The 17,237-nt window shown below is 33.3% G+C and overlaps 1 protein-coding gene across 4 annotated transcripts in view; it reads left to right on the forward strand.

Annotated features, from left to right (window-relative positions):
• Positions 1–17,237, forward strand: part of Rit2 (Ras like without CAAX 2) — a 387,859-nt gene that overhangs the window by 112,650 nt on the left and 257,972 nt on the right. For all 4 annotated transcript variants that reach the window (XM_021726525.3, XM_021726526.3, XM_078030099.1 and 1 more), the window contains one exon: positions 13,724–13,797. In XM_021726525.3, the coding sequence (XP_021582200.1) occupies positions 13,724–13,797 (74 nt within the window). The remainder of the gene's footprint in view (positions 1–13,723; positions 13,798–17,237) is intronic.

Consider the following 17,237-nt stretch of genomic DNA (forward strand, 5'->3'; position numbering starts at 1 on the left):
CATATCCCATATTCAACAACATTGTCAGAACTGTGTTTATTCAATACAAAGACTAAATATCTAGAAGTTATCCTTGGGTGAGATAAAACTGATAGAGACTAGAAGAAAAAGAGAACATCTTTGGAAAAGTGAGTTGTCATGAATTGAGTTTTGGCAATGCAGTACTGCCATTAGAACTCTGAATGATTAGAAAAATGGAGCTAGAGATTTTCTTTCTTTCAGTTGAGTAATTTAAAGCATTTCCTTTTAAAAAGCTTTTCTACGAAGTGAACTGTAACACAAGTACTGAAAAATATACAAAGCTATTTAGAACAAATGTCCAAAGAAACTCCATCCTCATTTAGAAAGCATTTTCTTACATACTTAGCTTAGCTTGGGATGTTTGTTTTTAATTTTTATAAATTAAAACATAAACTATATGCCATGTATTCTCTTATGTCTGACTTGATTGGCTCAATGTTGTGTTTTCAAGATTGTACCATATGTTTGTGTTGTACATTTTAAATCTTATATTGAAAAGAATCTGCTGTATGAGTACATTAGAGTTTATTACACACCCTACTATTGATGCAATCTAGGTTTGCTTCTAGCTTAGGAACAGTATCTTGATGTTGACATAAATATTCTCATTCACACGTTTTTATGAATGTGTGGACTATACATGTACACATATTTATTAATAAGTGAAATTATTTGTAATTCAGTACTCTAGTAGATTTCTGCTGTATAACACATTGCCACAAATTATGAGTGATAACAATAATAGCCTTAGCCCCTCACATACTCGTAAGGTGAGTTCCAATGTATTTGTCTCTTGTTGGAATTTAGGCTGCTTCTGAAACCAGTGGGCTTCTCAGGACTTATCCTTCTCATGACAATAGAAGAACTGAAAGAGCCTGAGCCACATCCCACCTGCATATTTCATTCCTCTGCTCACATCACATCCATTAGCATTCCACTAGGCAAGTCACCTGGTCAACAGTAAAACCAAACTGCAGGGAAGTACACTTTACCTTCCATGGAGACCCTGACAAAGTTGTAGATAATAGCATTAGTGGTGAAAACAACTTGAACCAGTACTTCAACCTACCACATAGGCTATGGTTGTGATCAGCACACAGTCCCAAACAGTTTTCTAAGCTGATTGCACCATTTTATGCTCCACTTATAGTATATGAAAGTTACCATTACTACAGAAGGGATATTATCAGTTTTTTTAACATTAAGCAGTTATTTTAGGATTTTAATTTATTATTCCTTTTTTTGTTCCTTCCTTAAAGGATAGAATCAGATATCATCGGTCTTTATGTCCCTAGTATTTATTATTTTTAATATATATTTTGGAAACCAAGTATTATAAATTTCTCCATGATAGCATGATAATTAAGGCTTTAGGTTTAAATAAATCTAAACTCTCTACAAGTCTATTTTTAATTTTCTTTTCTTTTTTGAAAGAAATGGATGGGTTTTATTATATTTTTCAAGTGTTGAGGTTACATTTCATTTTTTAATTTGTTCTTTCTAGATATTCAGGACAGTATGTGACAGTAGAGTGTATTTTGATATATTATACATACAAAGAATAAGTATAACTTGTTCCAATTAGGATCCCATAATTGTTGTTGTATATGATGTGGCATTATATTGATAGTGTATTTATACATAAGGATAAGAAAGATATGTCCAATTCATTCTACTGTGTTTTCTATTCCCATTCCTCCTCCTTTCCCTTCATTTCCCTTTGTCTAGTCCAGTGAGCTTCTAATATCCCCCTCCCTTGTGGTGGGTTAGCATCCACAAGTCAGAGAGAACATTTGGCATTTGGTTTGGAGGGTACTGGCTTACTTCACTTAGCATGATCTTCTCCAGCTTCATCCATTTACCAGCAAATACCATAATTTCAATTCTTCTTTATGGCTGAGTAATATCCCATTATGTAAATATGCCACATTTTCTTTATCCATTCATCTCTTTTAGGGCACCTACATTGGTTCCATGGTTTGGCTATTGTGAATTGAACTGCTATAAACATTGAAATGGCTGCATCACTGTAGTATGCTGATTTTAGTTCCTTTGGGTATATAATGAGGAGTACAATAAATGGTTGGATAAACTGAGTCAAATAGTGGTTCCATTCCAAGTTTTCTAAAGCATCTCCAAATTGCTTTCCAGAGTGATTGAAACAATTTGCAGCCCTACTAGCAGTGTAGAAGTGAATGTTTTTCTCCACATCCTCACCAACACTTATTGTTATTTGTATTCTTGATAATTGTCATTCTGACAGGGGTGAGATGGAATCTCTGTGTAGTTTTGATTTGTATTTCCCTAATTGCTATAGGTGTTGAACCTTATTTTTCACATATTTTTTGACTATTCATATTTCTTCTTCTTTGAATTGCCAGGCTTTTAATGAGCATTAAATGTCATAGTGAATGAAAAAGAAATATCTTCACTAGGTCAGCCTAATTTCAACTATAAGTAACTTAAAACACAGGCAATCACACACCAATAATTATGTCTACTTTTTACTAGAGAAGCTTCCCCTTCCTGAAGAATTTGTAGGAATACTCGTTATCTTTCAAATATGAGCTTCTTGTTGTTATACATACTTTATCCTATGATATGACTTGCATTTTCATACAGTCAATAAGGTCTTTGATGAACCAATTGTTTGATTTCTATATAGTCCAATTTTAATGAATAAATTTTGATTTGTCAATATCTGTAGATTATTTATATTTGTTGGTAGGAAGTCTTACCACTAAAGTAAGACAGATGTCCTCCTACAGTATCTTCAAGAGGCTTTATTGTTTTGCTTTGCTTATTTATATTTGCAATCCAACTAGAATTTATTTTTTGCATGTGTGCATCCTGTGAGGAAGCAGATTTCATTATTTTCAATATTTATGTACAATTGACAGATCTCCTTATTGAAAATATATCATTTATCTCCAAATGCCAACATTATCATGTACAAAAAATATTCATTAGTGTGTGGATTTACATTCTGTTTGCCTATCCATATGCCAATATCACAGTGTCTTAATTAAGGTACATTGAGAATAATTCTTAATAAATTATAAAGTTTACTCTTGTTATTTTCACCCTTTTCATTTCTATATACATTTAGAATCAGTAGGTGAATATCTGCCCCCACCCCTAAGTCTGTTTCTATGAATTTATAGATAAATTAGGGGAAAATGCACATTATCGCAGTGTGAAATTTTCTAATTCATAAATATGACATAATTATGACTTCATTAAAGTTATCTCTAGTTTTTCTCGTATCAGCTTGCAGTTCCTAAGTAGAAGTCTTGCAAAACTTTTGTATGATTTGTTCTTTGGTATTTGGTGTTTTTGATGTTATGGTGAATATTACTGTTAGTTAATTTAATTTCCTATCTCTTTGCTTGCATATAGAAATAAAATAGATTTTCCATTTTACTTTGTTTCCATAAATTTGTGAAGTTCTTATATTTAATCTAATTTTCCTGTATTTTCTTAAATGAGTGAATTTCATGTATTTAGTCTAAATTTATATACTTTCTTAATTTTTTAACATATTAAACAAGAGTTTTCATGAATAGTGATATTTTCCCCATCAACCATTTTTTTGTCTCACTGAACATGCAAAAGCCACAATCACAGTATGCATAAAATTAGGTGTTATCTATATTTTTTATTTTAGCATTCTGTGGGTATATAATGCTATCTCATTGTGTTTTTTAAGTTGCACTTATTTAAAACTAATAATGTTGAACAAGTTTTCATGGAGTCATTTATCATCCGTGTGTAGATTTAAATATGTCCTTTTTTTGCTTATTTTCTAATCAGACTATTTGTTGTTGCTGCAAAGTTTTAAGAGTGCTTTATTTTCCTACTCTAATTATTTTTTCATTCTCTTAATGAAAACTTTCATAAAACGAAACAATTTCTTTTAAATTTTGCTAAGACTCAGTTTTTAATTTTTCTTAGACTATGCTTATAAAAACTTTGTCTTCCTCCTATGATTTTTCTAAAAGTATTAGTTTTAAATTTTTATTGAAATTTGAAATCCATTATAGGTTATTTGTGTAGATGATGTTGGGCTTAGCTCAAGGGTCCTCCCGCCCCAATGGATGCTTGATTTTTCTTTACAACTTTACTACTGATTGAATTTTTTTTCTTCCTTTCTATTGCCTTTGTGACATTGTCAAAATTTAATCCACCGTATTTGTATAGTTTACATCTACATTATCTGTTTGGTCTCAATAATTTATGTTTCTGTTACTATTATATTGTATTTATTCTATTGTTATAAATAACTTTTAAAATCAGACAAATTTACCCCTTTTATTTTATTCATTTTTTCTTTTTAAAATTGCATTAGTTATTCCCATTTCACAAAATTTTTATAAGTCTACTTAATCTACCCAAATTAATGCTGTGATTTTTGAAAGGCTTGTGTTAATTCATTACAAAAATTTAGAGATAATCATCATCTTTAATATATTGAATCTTTGAACACATAAAAATGGTATGAAAGTAGTATTTATTTAACTATAATGTGATTTCTTTTATTAATATTGCATTTAAGCACATAAGTATTGCATGTGTTTTGCTCAATTTACACCTTACTATTTAATTTTATGAACAACTGTGAATTGGTTATAAACTAAATGTTTCCTGTCTTGTGGAGTCAAATGGCACAATTTTATTTTGCTGGGTCTTTTTTTCTTTGTTATCCTCCTCCTCCTTCTCCTCACCCTCTTTTCTTCTGTCCTTTACTTCTTCCACTATTTCTTTGTTTTTATTCTATTTATTGATGTTTTCAGGTTGCTAGATTCCTCAACTCCAAATTTGAAATATATAAGACAGAAAGAAAATTCAGGGAGTTTACCATGATGTTGTTCTTCAGGTCTTGAAGTTTCCAGATAGTTTTTACTCCTCTCCACATTTCAGAGTCTTCTTATATTTGTTTCATATATAAAATCAATGGTTTTAAGTTGCATATACCAGGAAGAACAGAGAAAATTACATCTATTGCCATCTTTCCAGAAAAAGCAACCTTTTATAAGTCAGACATCTGCCACTAGAGTGTCTCATATTTTATCTATGGACTCCATAGTATTTTGCAATTGTTGAGTATGCTTCAGGTGAGGGTAAAGTATCAGTACTTTTTAACTCACAATTTCCCTACTATTTTGATTTATGTGAAAACATAGTCTGTATTGAAGCCCATTCTATCTGGTAAAACTATATAAGACAAGGACTGCAAAGATCATCTTTTCCACATATTTTTCCTTGATTCAAGAAGTCATTGCTTGGATTGTCATTTTTTATTGATGAGCTCTGCACAGGCAAATTTCCTGTGAAGTTCTGCAGTTCCAAAGGACATGCTCTAACTTGCATGCCCCTCATTGAATTTAATATTCACGACAAGGCCTCCTGAAGAAAAGACCAGGAACACAGACATTGTGTCAAACATGGTATTAAATGGATCATCTGCAAGGCAAACCCTCCAAAATGTTTGTGACTGACCACTTTGTCATCCGATTTTCCTAAGCAATGACATGGGGCATCTCCATCTCCAGAAGACTATTGGTAACAAATTTCCCATTATGCCTGTTCACATGCCTAGAGAAAAGATTGAATTGCAGTGTTCCTCAGGTATTAGAGAGACCCTATTCCTCATAGACCTAAATAAACTGGACTATACTCTCAATATTACAGCATAGAAAAAAATCAAAGCTCAAACCCATAATTTCTGTGAATTTCCTGGGATGATGTTCTCATGGATATTTGTCTTTAGCATTTATTGTTATGGTACAGAATCATGTTCTTGTTCTCTCTGAGTCATGCTACAAGCTCAATTCAGCCAACTTTTAGAAAAACATTTTCACAGCCAGCAAACATGTATACTCTTAGAATATTTCACTGAGAGTTAGGTTTGGGGTGTTGTGGGAGTTACATGAGCACTTACACAACATTCTCTCTTCCTAGACATCCCAGTCTTGCTCTTCCAAACTGTTTTCTGCCTTATACCTTGGGACTCACCTAGCTCAACATCAGTTCCTGAGTGTCCATTGTTATCTCTTAAGCACATTTCTGAGTGCATCTGATATAGCACTCATTAAAACTTGGTGCAATTCCCTGTTTGTTTTTATTCATTTCCCCAAATTGTAAACTAAATGTGGTAGAAACCAATGATGACCTTTTCAGCCCTGCAGACTCTGCCATCAGAGTGGGTAGCTCCTGTTACACACTCAGATGTGTTTTGAATTCTGATACATATGTTGATAAATACATTAGATTTGTGTCAGTGCGAAGTCAGCCATAATTTAACTTTGTTGTTCAAGAGAAAATGTTCAGTACCCTATGTTGCCAGATACTTCTGCTCTATGCATAGGCAGAAACACCCATTTGAATGTATAATAGAAATGATTTGTTTAAGTGATCTTCTGAGAAACGTCTTATAAATACATTATTTGAGTCTTTGTATTATTTATTGTCTTTGAAAAAATTGGGTCAACCGTTAATAGCTTAGTCATATATACTAGCTCAGAGTTATAGAGAAATAGCTTCACTGAAATATCAAGTAGGTATTTCAGATTATGGAATGAATCATATTAGAAGCATTCATTTATCTTAAAATTTTTTAAAGTCCTCTGCTAAAAATTCTATAATAATTATAATAACTTTCTGGTGTTTTTTCTAGGTTATATGCATCTTATGGGTTTAAACTACCCCCAATTTCACATTGAAAAGTAAAATGTTTTAAAATAATTTAAATGCATATGATTGTTTGGGAAAGAAATTAAATAAATTACTTTGGTGGAGAGTCACTCAGAACACCTTATATGTTTTAAATTAATCAAAAAATGCATATATTTTATGATTATTGCATATATATCCTGTCAAGTTCTTTATGACTTATTGGTTAGGGAAAATACTTATACATAGGTAAATACAAGTAGCCTAAGTGATTTACTTGTATGTATTTTGCCTAATTGGTTTGTTGCAATACTAAAAGTTTTTTAGTATACTTTGAGTGTGAACTGTGCTTCATGTTTTCAAAAGAAATATCATATGTGTTACATTTGTTGAACCTTATAGAAATCCTATGTATTCACATGTATGTGCTATTGTCTCAATCTTACAAATAAGATTAAGTGGTTGGCCAATAGCAACACACTTTTTAAGGGCATATTCAAAGATTTAATACAGGTCTTTAATATTTTCTTTTTATAAAATTCTACTGGAGAAAGAAAGTGAGGAAGACATATTCTAAGAGAATCAGTGGTCCCAAATTAAACATTAGTATTTTGAGATGAATTTTCAGGTGGTGGATGCCTCCGGTAATGCTGTCCCATTGTGGTGGGGTTTTTTTGTTTTTTTTTCTGTGCAGAGAATACAGCAGGCAGCTGCTACCATTTCTGCCTGATAAAGCTTTGTGTACATTTGGCCTCTTTGTGAGGAAAGATAAATGAGCTCACTTCAGGGTTGGGTCTATGGGTAGATGATTGAAATTCAGGAAAGTGTTTATATGCATTCAACAGAGTATTTCTGACAGTACATTTCTGCATGGGTGGCCTCAAAGGGTGTGGATGAATGGAAACTGAAAGAAAGATTGTTTGTGGAAAGGAAATGAAAGGGATTAGTTTCTATGAAGGCCAGGCAGGTGACCTAGATTCCCCATACTGGGATGTATACTCTTATGGACACTTTTTAAAAGAGAGAGAGAGAAAAAAAAAAATCCTTGGATACAAGGACAGACTTTCGTTTCTAGCCAATTCACATCAAGTCTCTTTGAAGGGGTTTTCTGATCTCAAGAGAAGCTTTCATTTAATATATGTTTCAGATGCTGGGCTTATCCAAGGATCAGATAACCACACAGAGAATTCTAGCCTTGATTACTCTGCATGCCCCTGGCCTCAGGAGGCTCTTCTTTGGGGCTTTGAGTTTAAATAAACAAACCTAAAATCTGAAAGACTCATTTGTGATCCTCAGGTCACAGAGCCCTTTCCAGAGTCACTTTTCTTATTTCCCTATGAAATTGAAAAACAACCCAATGCATCTTCCAAAAACTTTGAAAGTAATTCCACAGAATTTCCCTTCAATAGGAAGATGATCAGTGGGACAGAAAATAGAAAAAGTGTATGATTGACCATATATTGAATGGATTTAGAATAGCTAGGTTACCGAAACCACACTAGATGGATCACTATCCAAGTCACACTTTCCATATTTCTATCTTCTCAAGTACAATTCAAGGAATGAATTTCTTTGAGTCTATGAATCTCTGCTTTATACATTTTGTAGTCTTAAAAATCCATTGTATATAAATAATTTATACATGTGTCTCTCACCATGATTGAACAAGCACTTTGAGAGTCAAGACCATGATTATCTGCAACCCCCCTTCTCTATATGTGTGTGTTTGAGAGTCTTCTTATCTCTAACAGCTAGCAAAAGACTGATTTGTGGGAGGTACTCAGCACTATGCATTGAAAAAATGCCTCCCGTGGTTATTACCACTTTCTAAATCAAAAGATCCTGAAAATAATTCATTTGTCTAGTGGTGGCTCAAAATCTACTGTGTGAATAATTATCATTTTGTGCCCAAATCCAATGGTGTTCTAAAAGCTTTTAGCAGTGATGTCATTTGCTCTTTATTTATAATAAAAATGGTGGGTAAAGCAAAATACAAACTGTAGCCAAAACCTAGGATTTTTTTGAAGTTCAGGCTAAGAAGGTTCAACTGTGCTTGATATATGATATGCATTCACTTTACATATTTAAACATGCAAAAATATGTAGGATAGGTTTGGTGTGAATAAGAACATACAACTATGTAATGAAAGAACTTAAAGAGCCCTGTCCAAGGCTCAGAGCCAGGTAGCTGAGCACTCATTGTCCTCACTTAGAGGATCCATAGACAAGGCACAGTCAGTATTTCCCGCATTGAACTTGTTATCATCTGTCTACCTTCCCTGTCTCAGGAAATGTCATAACCATCTGCTCAGCTGCTCATGCCAGAAATATGAGAAAAGCTTCTCTGGTACTTTCCTTTTTTGTTGTTCCCACATATAATAAATTATTTAGTGCTTTAATTTCTTATTTCTAATATCTTGCAAAGGTATTAACTTCATTCCAACACAAATGCCACTATCTCAGTAAAGGTCTGTATCGTCTCTCATTTGGAGTTCTAAATATCCACTTAATCTTCTTCCTATGCCACAAGGTGCCACTTTAAAATCCATTCACCCCAAAGACAGAGCATTTCAAAAAGGCTCTCCTGATGATAGCATTATAATAGAGTTAAATTTTTTCTAAAAACAATGGCCATATTTAATCTTTATTAAACCTTACTCACAAGCACCCTGCTTGAAGAATTCCAGACCTTATATCATTGAATCCTCCAAACAACTTCATGAATTAAATATAAATATTTTTATAACTTTTTAAAGAGAAATCAATATTATATAGAGAGAAGGTGATTTTTCTAAAGAAAATCAGCTAACAATGGTGGAGCTAGAGTTTAAATGCAGGCAGTCTGACCTCACACGACTCGATCAAAAGATGATTCCTTTTAATGTATTCAGAAGTTGGTCCAATTTATCTCTTAATCAACATGTCTTCTTTAAAGCCCTGTTTTATGGTTTGGATGTGAGGTGTCCCCCAGAAGCTCACATGTGCGACAATGCAAGATGTTTCAGAGGAGAAATGATTGGGTTGTTAGGGTCTTAATCCAATTAGTGAATTAATTCCCTGATAGGGATTCACTGAGTGTAACTGAAGTGTGATGATGTGGCTGGAAGGGGTGGGAGTTGGGGGTGTAGCTTTGGGGTACATATTTGTATCTGGCAAGTGGAGACCTCTCTCTCTCTGCTTCCTGATCATCTTGTGAGTTGTTTCCCTATGCCGCACTCTCTCACCATGATGTCCTGCATCAGCTCAAGCCCCAAGGAATAGAGCTTGCGGTCTATGGATTGAAACCTCCAAAACTATGAGCCCTTAAATAAGCCTATTCTCCTCTAAGATTGTTTTGGGTGGGTCTTATAGTTGCAGCAGCAAAAAAAGCTGACCGAAATCCTTAGTATTTAGCAACACTGAAATCATTTAAGTTCTTGTGCCTTTAACATACCCTTCTTGCAATTTCATATTCTGGCTTTCCTTTTCCTTTTCCTGCCTTGCCTCGCCGACCTCTTCAACTCAAATGCACTTCATCCAGAAAGTATGTCTTGTCCTTCCAAGTGTAAGGAGGAAGTGAGACTGAACTCATACCACCAAGTATTTTTATCAGTCTCAAAAGAATGACATTAAAATACTACAGAAAAGGGAATCCGACAGATTTACAAATATGTGGAAATTAAAGACTATATTCTCAATCACTTGTGGGTCAAGGTAGAAATCACTAGGGAAATTAAACAGTAATTAGGGATGAATGGAGATGAAAGCACAACAATCCAAAATTTACCTGTAGATGCTTACATTAAAAAAAGAAAGAAAAGAAAAGAAAGAAAGACAGTAGGGGACAATCCTGCAAATATCCCCACACTGACAATAACTTGGCAGTCATCCACCGATGATTCTTGGAATATTATTCAGAAATAAAAATGAATGAACAATTGATTATGGTACAGCTGCTGAGGAAACATGAGATCTTTTTATGCCAAGTGAAAAGAATCCAGATGTGGATGGACACCTATTTTGTGATTCCATTTATTAACCTAGGTCTGTATGAGCTCAAAAAACAAAATAGAACTTCATGATATGGCAAAGGGCAATAATAAAATAGATATTGAAAAAAGCATCCTGGTTCAGCCAGATGTAAGGATAGCCAAACTGGAGTTTTGGATATCAGTTGTTATGGATTTGAGCCTAATCATCTTCTTTTTGGTCTGTAGAAATCACTTTAGTTAATCTTTCTGGAATCCAAATCGGCTGCTGTTCTCCCTGTGGAAACACATAAATAGACCCCCAACTCCAGACAATTACTGGGTCAGGACCTTTCCATTGTCCTGTTAGAATATCCTTCCAAAGTACCTTGGGCTTATGTACATTTTTTTGGACACATATGCCTTTCTGCAGCACTAAGCCCTGATGAATTCAAATTTAAAAAGTTTAGAGTAAAAAGGGTTATTTTAAGTTTATCTTTGAGGAATATATACCCCTTCCCAATTCCATCTTTTTGCTTGAATAAGTACATTTTAATAGTTTGATGAGCTCTTTCAACTATGTCTTGTTCCTGTGGATTGTATGGAATTCCTGTTATATGAGTAATGCCAAATGATGAGCAAAATTTTTTAAAAGAGGTAGAAGACGTCCATCTGCCAAATATGGTTAGGTATCAATCCTCTAGGATTGACTCCAAGATTAACTTGTGGTAAAAAGGTCACACAATTTTGACATTGTTTTATTATTTGTCTAGCTTGTTCCTTAGTTATTTTAAAATGCTTTTGTAAAGTATGAGCATTGACATGGAACTTTTTATGAAAATTTATAGCTTCTTCTAGTGTAGAGAAAATATGTATGTCATGTGCAGTTTTATCTGCTAAATCATTGCCCAAACTAAGGGCTCCAGGCAATCCTGTATGTGCCCTGATATTTCCTATGAAGAAAGGATCTTTTCTGTCCCAGATTAGGCTTTGTATAGTGAAAAGCAAAGAGAAAACAGTAGAGGAAGGGGAAATCCTACCAGCATCTTCAAGGGATACTATAGCATTAACTATATACTGACTATCGGAAAATAAATTAAATACAGAATCTTTAAACATCACAAAAGCTTGTAGAACTGCATTAAGCTCTACCTTTTGAGCTGATTGTTTGGGTACTAAAAATGTAAAACTTTGATCAGGTGAAACTATTGCTGCTGTACCATTATTTGACCCATCAGTAATATATTTGGAACATTCATGATAGGTGTTTTTCTTGTCATTTTTGGAAAAATTACAGGATGCAATGACCAAAAAGACAATAAAGGATTAGATGGTAAGTGGTTATCAAATGAAACATTAGATTTGCACATGATTATTGCCCAAGTATTTAACTCATTAGCTAACTCATCAATTTGATTCACAGTATATGGAGTAATAATTTTATTGGGAGAAATTCCAAACACTCCCTTTGCTGCTTTTATTCCTTTGAGTATTAATTGTCCTAAAGCCTCAGGATACCTCGTAAGAATAGTGTTAGGAGAATAAGATAAATGTATCCATAATAATGGACCTTCTTGACAAAATACTCCTGTAGGAATATTTTTTGTTGGTAGTACAATAAATAATAAAGGCAAACTTATATCAAATAAAGGTCCCAACTCTCCTGTTGGTATACCTAGATAAGGCCTTATCCAATTTATGTCTCCCAATAACTTTTGAAAGTCGTTAAGTGATTTGAGTTGATCTACTCGTATTTGAATTTTTGGTGGATGGACCATGGTTGAGGATAATAGAACTCCTAAATAATTAATTGGAAGATTTAATTGCACTTTACCTATTGCTATCTCTAGATTATAATTTTTTAATAAATTTGTAAGTGTGGCATAACATTCTAGCAATGTGTTTTTATCTTTATGTGCCAATAACACATCATCCATATAGTGAAATATTTGTAGTTCAGGATTTTGATTTCTAAGTGGCTGGATTACCTTGTTAACATAAATTTGACACATAGTTGGGCTGTTAGCCATCCCTTGAGGGAGTACTTTCCATTCATATCTCTGATCAGGACCTTCATGATTCAGTGCAGGGATAGTAAATTCAAAACGTGGACTATACTCAGGATGAATTGAAAAAAAAAAAAAAAAACAACACTCGACCCAGCCAATCGGCCTCAAGAGCAGGAGAATTGTGGGAGGTGGTGAGGCTTGTGGTTTGGGGGAGAGGCTTGGGGGAAGCTGGTGGTGACAGTTGGGCTCTGAGGGTTTTTCCTGAGGAGCTGTTTTGTTTGGCGTGTGTGGTTCTAAAAATAAAGTTCATTTCTTTTAACAAGTGTCTCCTGAATTGTGCCCAGCCAGACTGTGGCATTTGGTGGCTCCAACAGGAACGACTGAGGGTAAGTGATAAGGTAAACTGCTCGCACCTGAGGGCAGGGTGAGAGGATGGGTAGCCATTTTAAAATTCCTCTTTTGTTTTGCTTCACTTTTGTTTTAAGTTGCCTGTCCCTGGAGATGTGTAAGATGGAAGAAAAACCTCTCACATCTGAGGAACAGATAGAGAGAAAGGACAGATGGACATTTCAGGAGGCTCTAATGATTTTCTTTTGTTCCAATTTTGTTTTATTCTGTTTCAGTTTTGTTTGGCATTATCTTCTTGGGTTGTATTATAGTTATAGTAGAAATATTCAAGTAAAAGAGAAGTAAAAGAGAAAAAAACACTGTGTCTCCTGATTTCCAAGGAAAAGCTTTTAGTTTTTTACCATTATGAGGTTAGGATGTGATTTTGTGGTTCATGGTTGGAAAAGAATTGATGGACTTGTCCCAGCAATTGTTCTCAAGGGAATATAAAGGTTACCTGAGGTCAAGAAATTCTCCTGATGAAGAAAAAAAATCTACCCAACGATATTCTAACTATAAACCCTTTTTCCTATACATTCTTCTCAATCTGCTTACTTTTTCTGGATAGTGTATCTGATTCTCTTACTTAGTAATTTGTTTAGAAATTCTTTGTTATAAAATCTAAAAATTAATCATGGCTTTTCTACTGAACATATTTGAATGTAAACTTTGTCTTGTGTTTTTCAGAAGATGCTTATAAGACTCAAGTTAGGATTGACAATGAGCCAGCTTATCTGGACATCTTGGACACTGCTGGCCAGGTAGGTGATACACTTCAGCTTCTCTAGTCATTGAGACAATTGAAGGCTTCAACCTCATATATGTGAGATGAGTTTATTCAAATAGGAAAAAAAATTTGTAATACAAATAAAAAAATTGAACACGAAAAGACTTGGCATGAAAATGTGATGTATCACTGATTACCACCAAGAATATTTTAATATTTTCTCAATTTTATAAATAAAAAAGTGTACATATAAAGTATTAATGAAATCATAAAATAGTTTATTTTTTCTAGATACACACAAAATTCTATTCTAGACCTCACTGTGAAAAATATTTTCATTTGATGAAAATAAAAAAGGAAGGGTTGTTTACCACAGTGTATGGAACCAAGGCTAAGGAGACATTTCAGTGATGTAAGCAATTTAGCATAACCTAATATGTTCCTGCGAAAACCTGTAGGCAGGAGGAGGAGGAGGATGGGGTAGAGGAGGAGGAGGAAGAGGAGGACAAAGAGGAAGAGAAATGATTTATGTGATATAAATAAAGAATTAAAGCACTACAACAATTGTAAGTAAAACAAGAGGAAGAGGAAGTACATAATAATTACAATAAGTCAAAACCCTTACGATATTTACAAGGATAGATGTTTCATTTAAACTTTAAATGTTCAAAATAAACATGTTAAAAATGTAAATCTATATGTAAAGTGCCAAATACATACCATATAACTTAAAAATGAACTGAAGGAAAAGGGAGGAACACAATAAAAATTTCAGTGCAATACAAGGCAGAAAATAAACAAAAAATAGGTGAAATATGTTGATAATATGTACATGGAAATATAAACATATCAGATATCAAAATAAATGGAAAAGGATCTCTCTTTCCTGGAGAACACAAGTATTGTCAATATTGTTTTAAAAGAATGAAAAAGACTCCTTTTTTTGTGGTTTAAAAGAATCACAATGGTAAAGTGGAAAACCAAATAATGGAACAGTGCCAGGGATGTAGCTCAGTTTGAGAACACTTTCCAAGCAAACACAAGGCCCTGGGTTTGATTCCCAGTCCTAAGTCACCTATTTCATGTAATTGCTTTTGGCCCTGGGTTTGATTCCCAGTCCAAAAAACAAAGAAAAATAAAAAGATGAAAAGTGGGTTTAAGAGAGCCAAACTTGAAGCAGGCATACCTGTATTAACATCAGAGAAAAGAGATATTATACAAACAGCATTATTGTACTGTAAAAGTTCTAGTTTGTAGTGAAGAAATCATCAAAAATAGTTTTTAAATTATAATCTATAATATTAATAGCAATGGAGAGGGTTGTGAAGAGCAAAATTATAAATCTAAAATCAAATCCAATGGAAAGTACTAACACAGCTCTCTCAATAAGTGTTAGGTTGTAGAGTAGTGCAGTGGAAGATTTGAAAATACATTTAACCCAAATAGAATATTCTATCCAATACAAGAATCAACAATCTTTTCACATTTTTTTTTTTTATTTTCTATTGATTTCTAATCTTGCAAAGCATGTAATCTGTAGGAGACTGATTGTTTGATGAATCTAGAATTTTACTTTGTGGCATAGGATTTGATGCATTTTTATAAAATGTTTAAGCTAGTGGTTATCATTTTTGGTTACCACTTTTGGGGAAAGGGAAAAAGACAGGAAACGAGAGAAATACAAAATAAACATCAACTATACCTGCAATGATTTATGTTTTATTAAGTTTCCAATTAAATATAAAAAGTTATTAATAGTTGAAAATCATGAATACACATGTTTTCACTATATTATTTTTCTTTGTCCTTAAAGATCTTACTAATTTTAAATATATTTTATGTTTTTATCTATTTTATGTAACTACTTAAAATATAACTGCAGTAATTGGAATATTGATAATGTATAAGTCACTAGAAATAAGTAGTCAATTTATATATTTATGAGTTATACAAAGACTATCTGAAATCAATATATTAACAAACTCATTTGTTTCTGGAGACATTTGGACAAGTAACTTAGGTGAAAAGATTGTTGAAACCATTGGGGAATATTTAGAATAGAAAAACAATATCAATTATTTGAAAGTCCTGCCTTATCTAAAGCAAAATACATGTGTTTTTCAGGGCAATTGGGGGCTCAATTGAAAGAAAATTAAGAAGGTTAAACATTAATACGTTTTTCCAATAACTGAAATTGTCCAATGAAAAAGTCTACTTTGACAAAGAGAAAAGCCGAATTACTGGAGATATCAACTAGATTTAAACATTCTTAGAAAGCGAAATCCTTCACTTATCAAACAGTCATTTGGTTTATAGTATTTATATAGACCTACTGGGTCCTAACCATAGTGCTAAGGTAATGGTGAATATTTCTCTTTCCTGTTGACAATTGGCTCAGCCATGTTATTGTTAAAGCCTGTGAAATATAGACAGTTGAGAAAACACACTAATTTTAGACTAAAGTCTGTAGGGGTACTAAGGGTGTTTTTGCTATTCCTCAAAGTGCATGCTGAAGGTAACTCTTGGTTTCCAGAAAATGAAGAAAATTATGGAGCATACCTAGCACTATCTCAAAGAAAGAAGCAAAGCCTAGTCTACCCAAGCCTGAAGCAGGTTTGCTCCAGCACCACACAGATTGCAAAGTAGAGAAATTATAAGCACCCATTGTTTTAAGACCCTAAGTTTGAAGTGGTTGGTCACATAGCCTTGTTGTGGAAATAACTGATCAATATGCATATTAGTAAAGCATTTTTTAGTTCAATATGGCTCAGAGAGTCTACCCACCTATATGTTGGTAAATTGGTAAGTGATAAAAGATAAATTTAAGATAATATGCTCTGGTAATACTGAGAAACTTGCAAACACAATTAAAATGATAAAGCTATTAAACTTGTATACCATTAAATACTTTTCAAAATATCAATTATGGCCAAACAGTTAGGAGTACATAAACCTAAACAGATGGTGATATGCTTGTTCCAAACTGTTATTAAACCTACACAGGAGGAGGTGGTCTATACAGTTGATTTAACAGAACTTATGTCCCTACGGGTGATAGGAAAGAACACCATTGAAATTTTTTAAAATAATAACACATTTTTTTCTTTAGGTACTGTTGATTTTCATATTTATTGAAATTTAGCATCCCTACAATACAGCCAAGGATTAGGTAGAAAAGCTACTATTAAAGCCATCATCTAGAATACATATATTGTTATGCAAAACGTGAAGTGACTGTCCTCTTAGAGGCAATAAAGGAGACCAAGTACTGACCGGTTTCATGTTTATGCTTGTAGGGACGACAAAGTTTTATCTCTTACCTAGAGCAAAACAGAAGAAAGATTAAGAAAAGCCTAATAAAATTTTTAAAACAAGATCTTAGATGATATAGGAGCTTCACAGAATGAAGAAACATAAAAGATGCAAAGTTCCTCCATTTTTCCCATGCCTCCTCATCCCTGTTATAAATTAACA

The sequence above is a fragment of the Ictidomys tridecemlineatus genome, chromosome 13 (assembly GCF_052094955.1).
Source record: "Ictidomys tridecemlineatus isolate mIctTri1 chromosome 13, mIctTri1.hap1, whole genome shotgun sequence".
NCBI lineage: Eukaryota > Metazoa > Chordata > Mammalia > Rodentia > Sciuridae > Ictidomys > Ictidomys tridecemlineatus.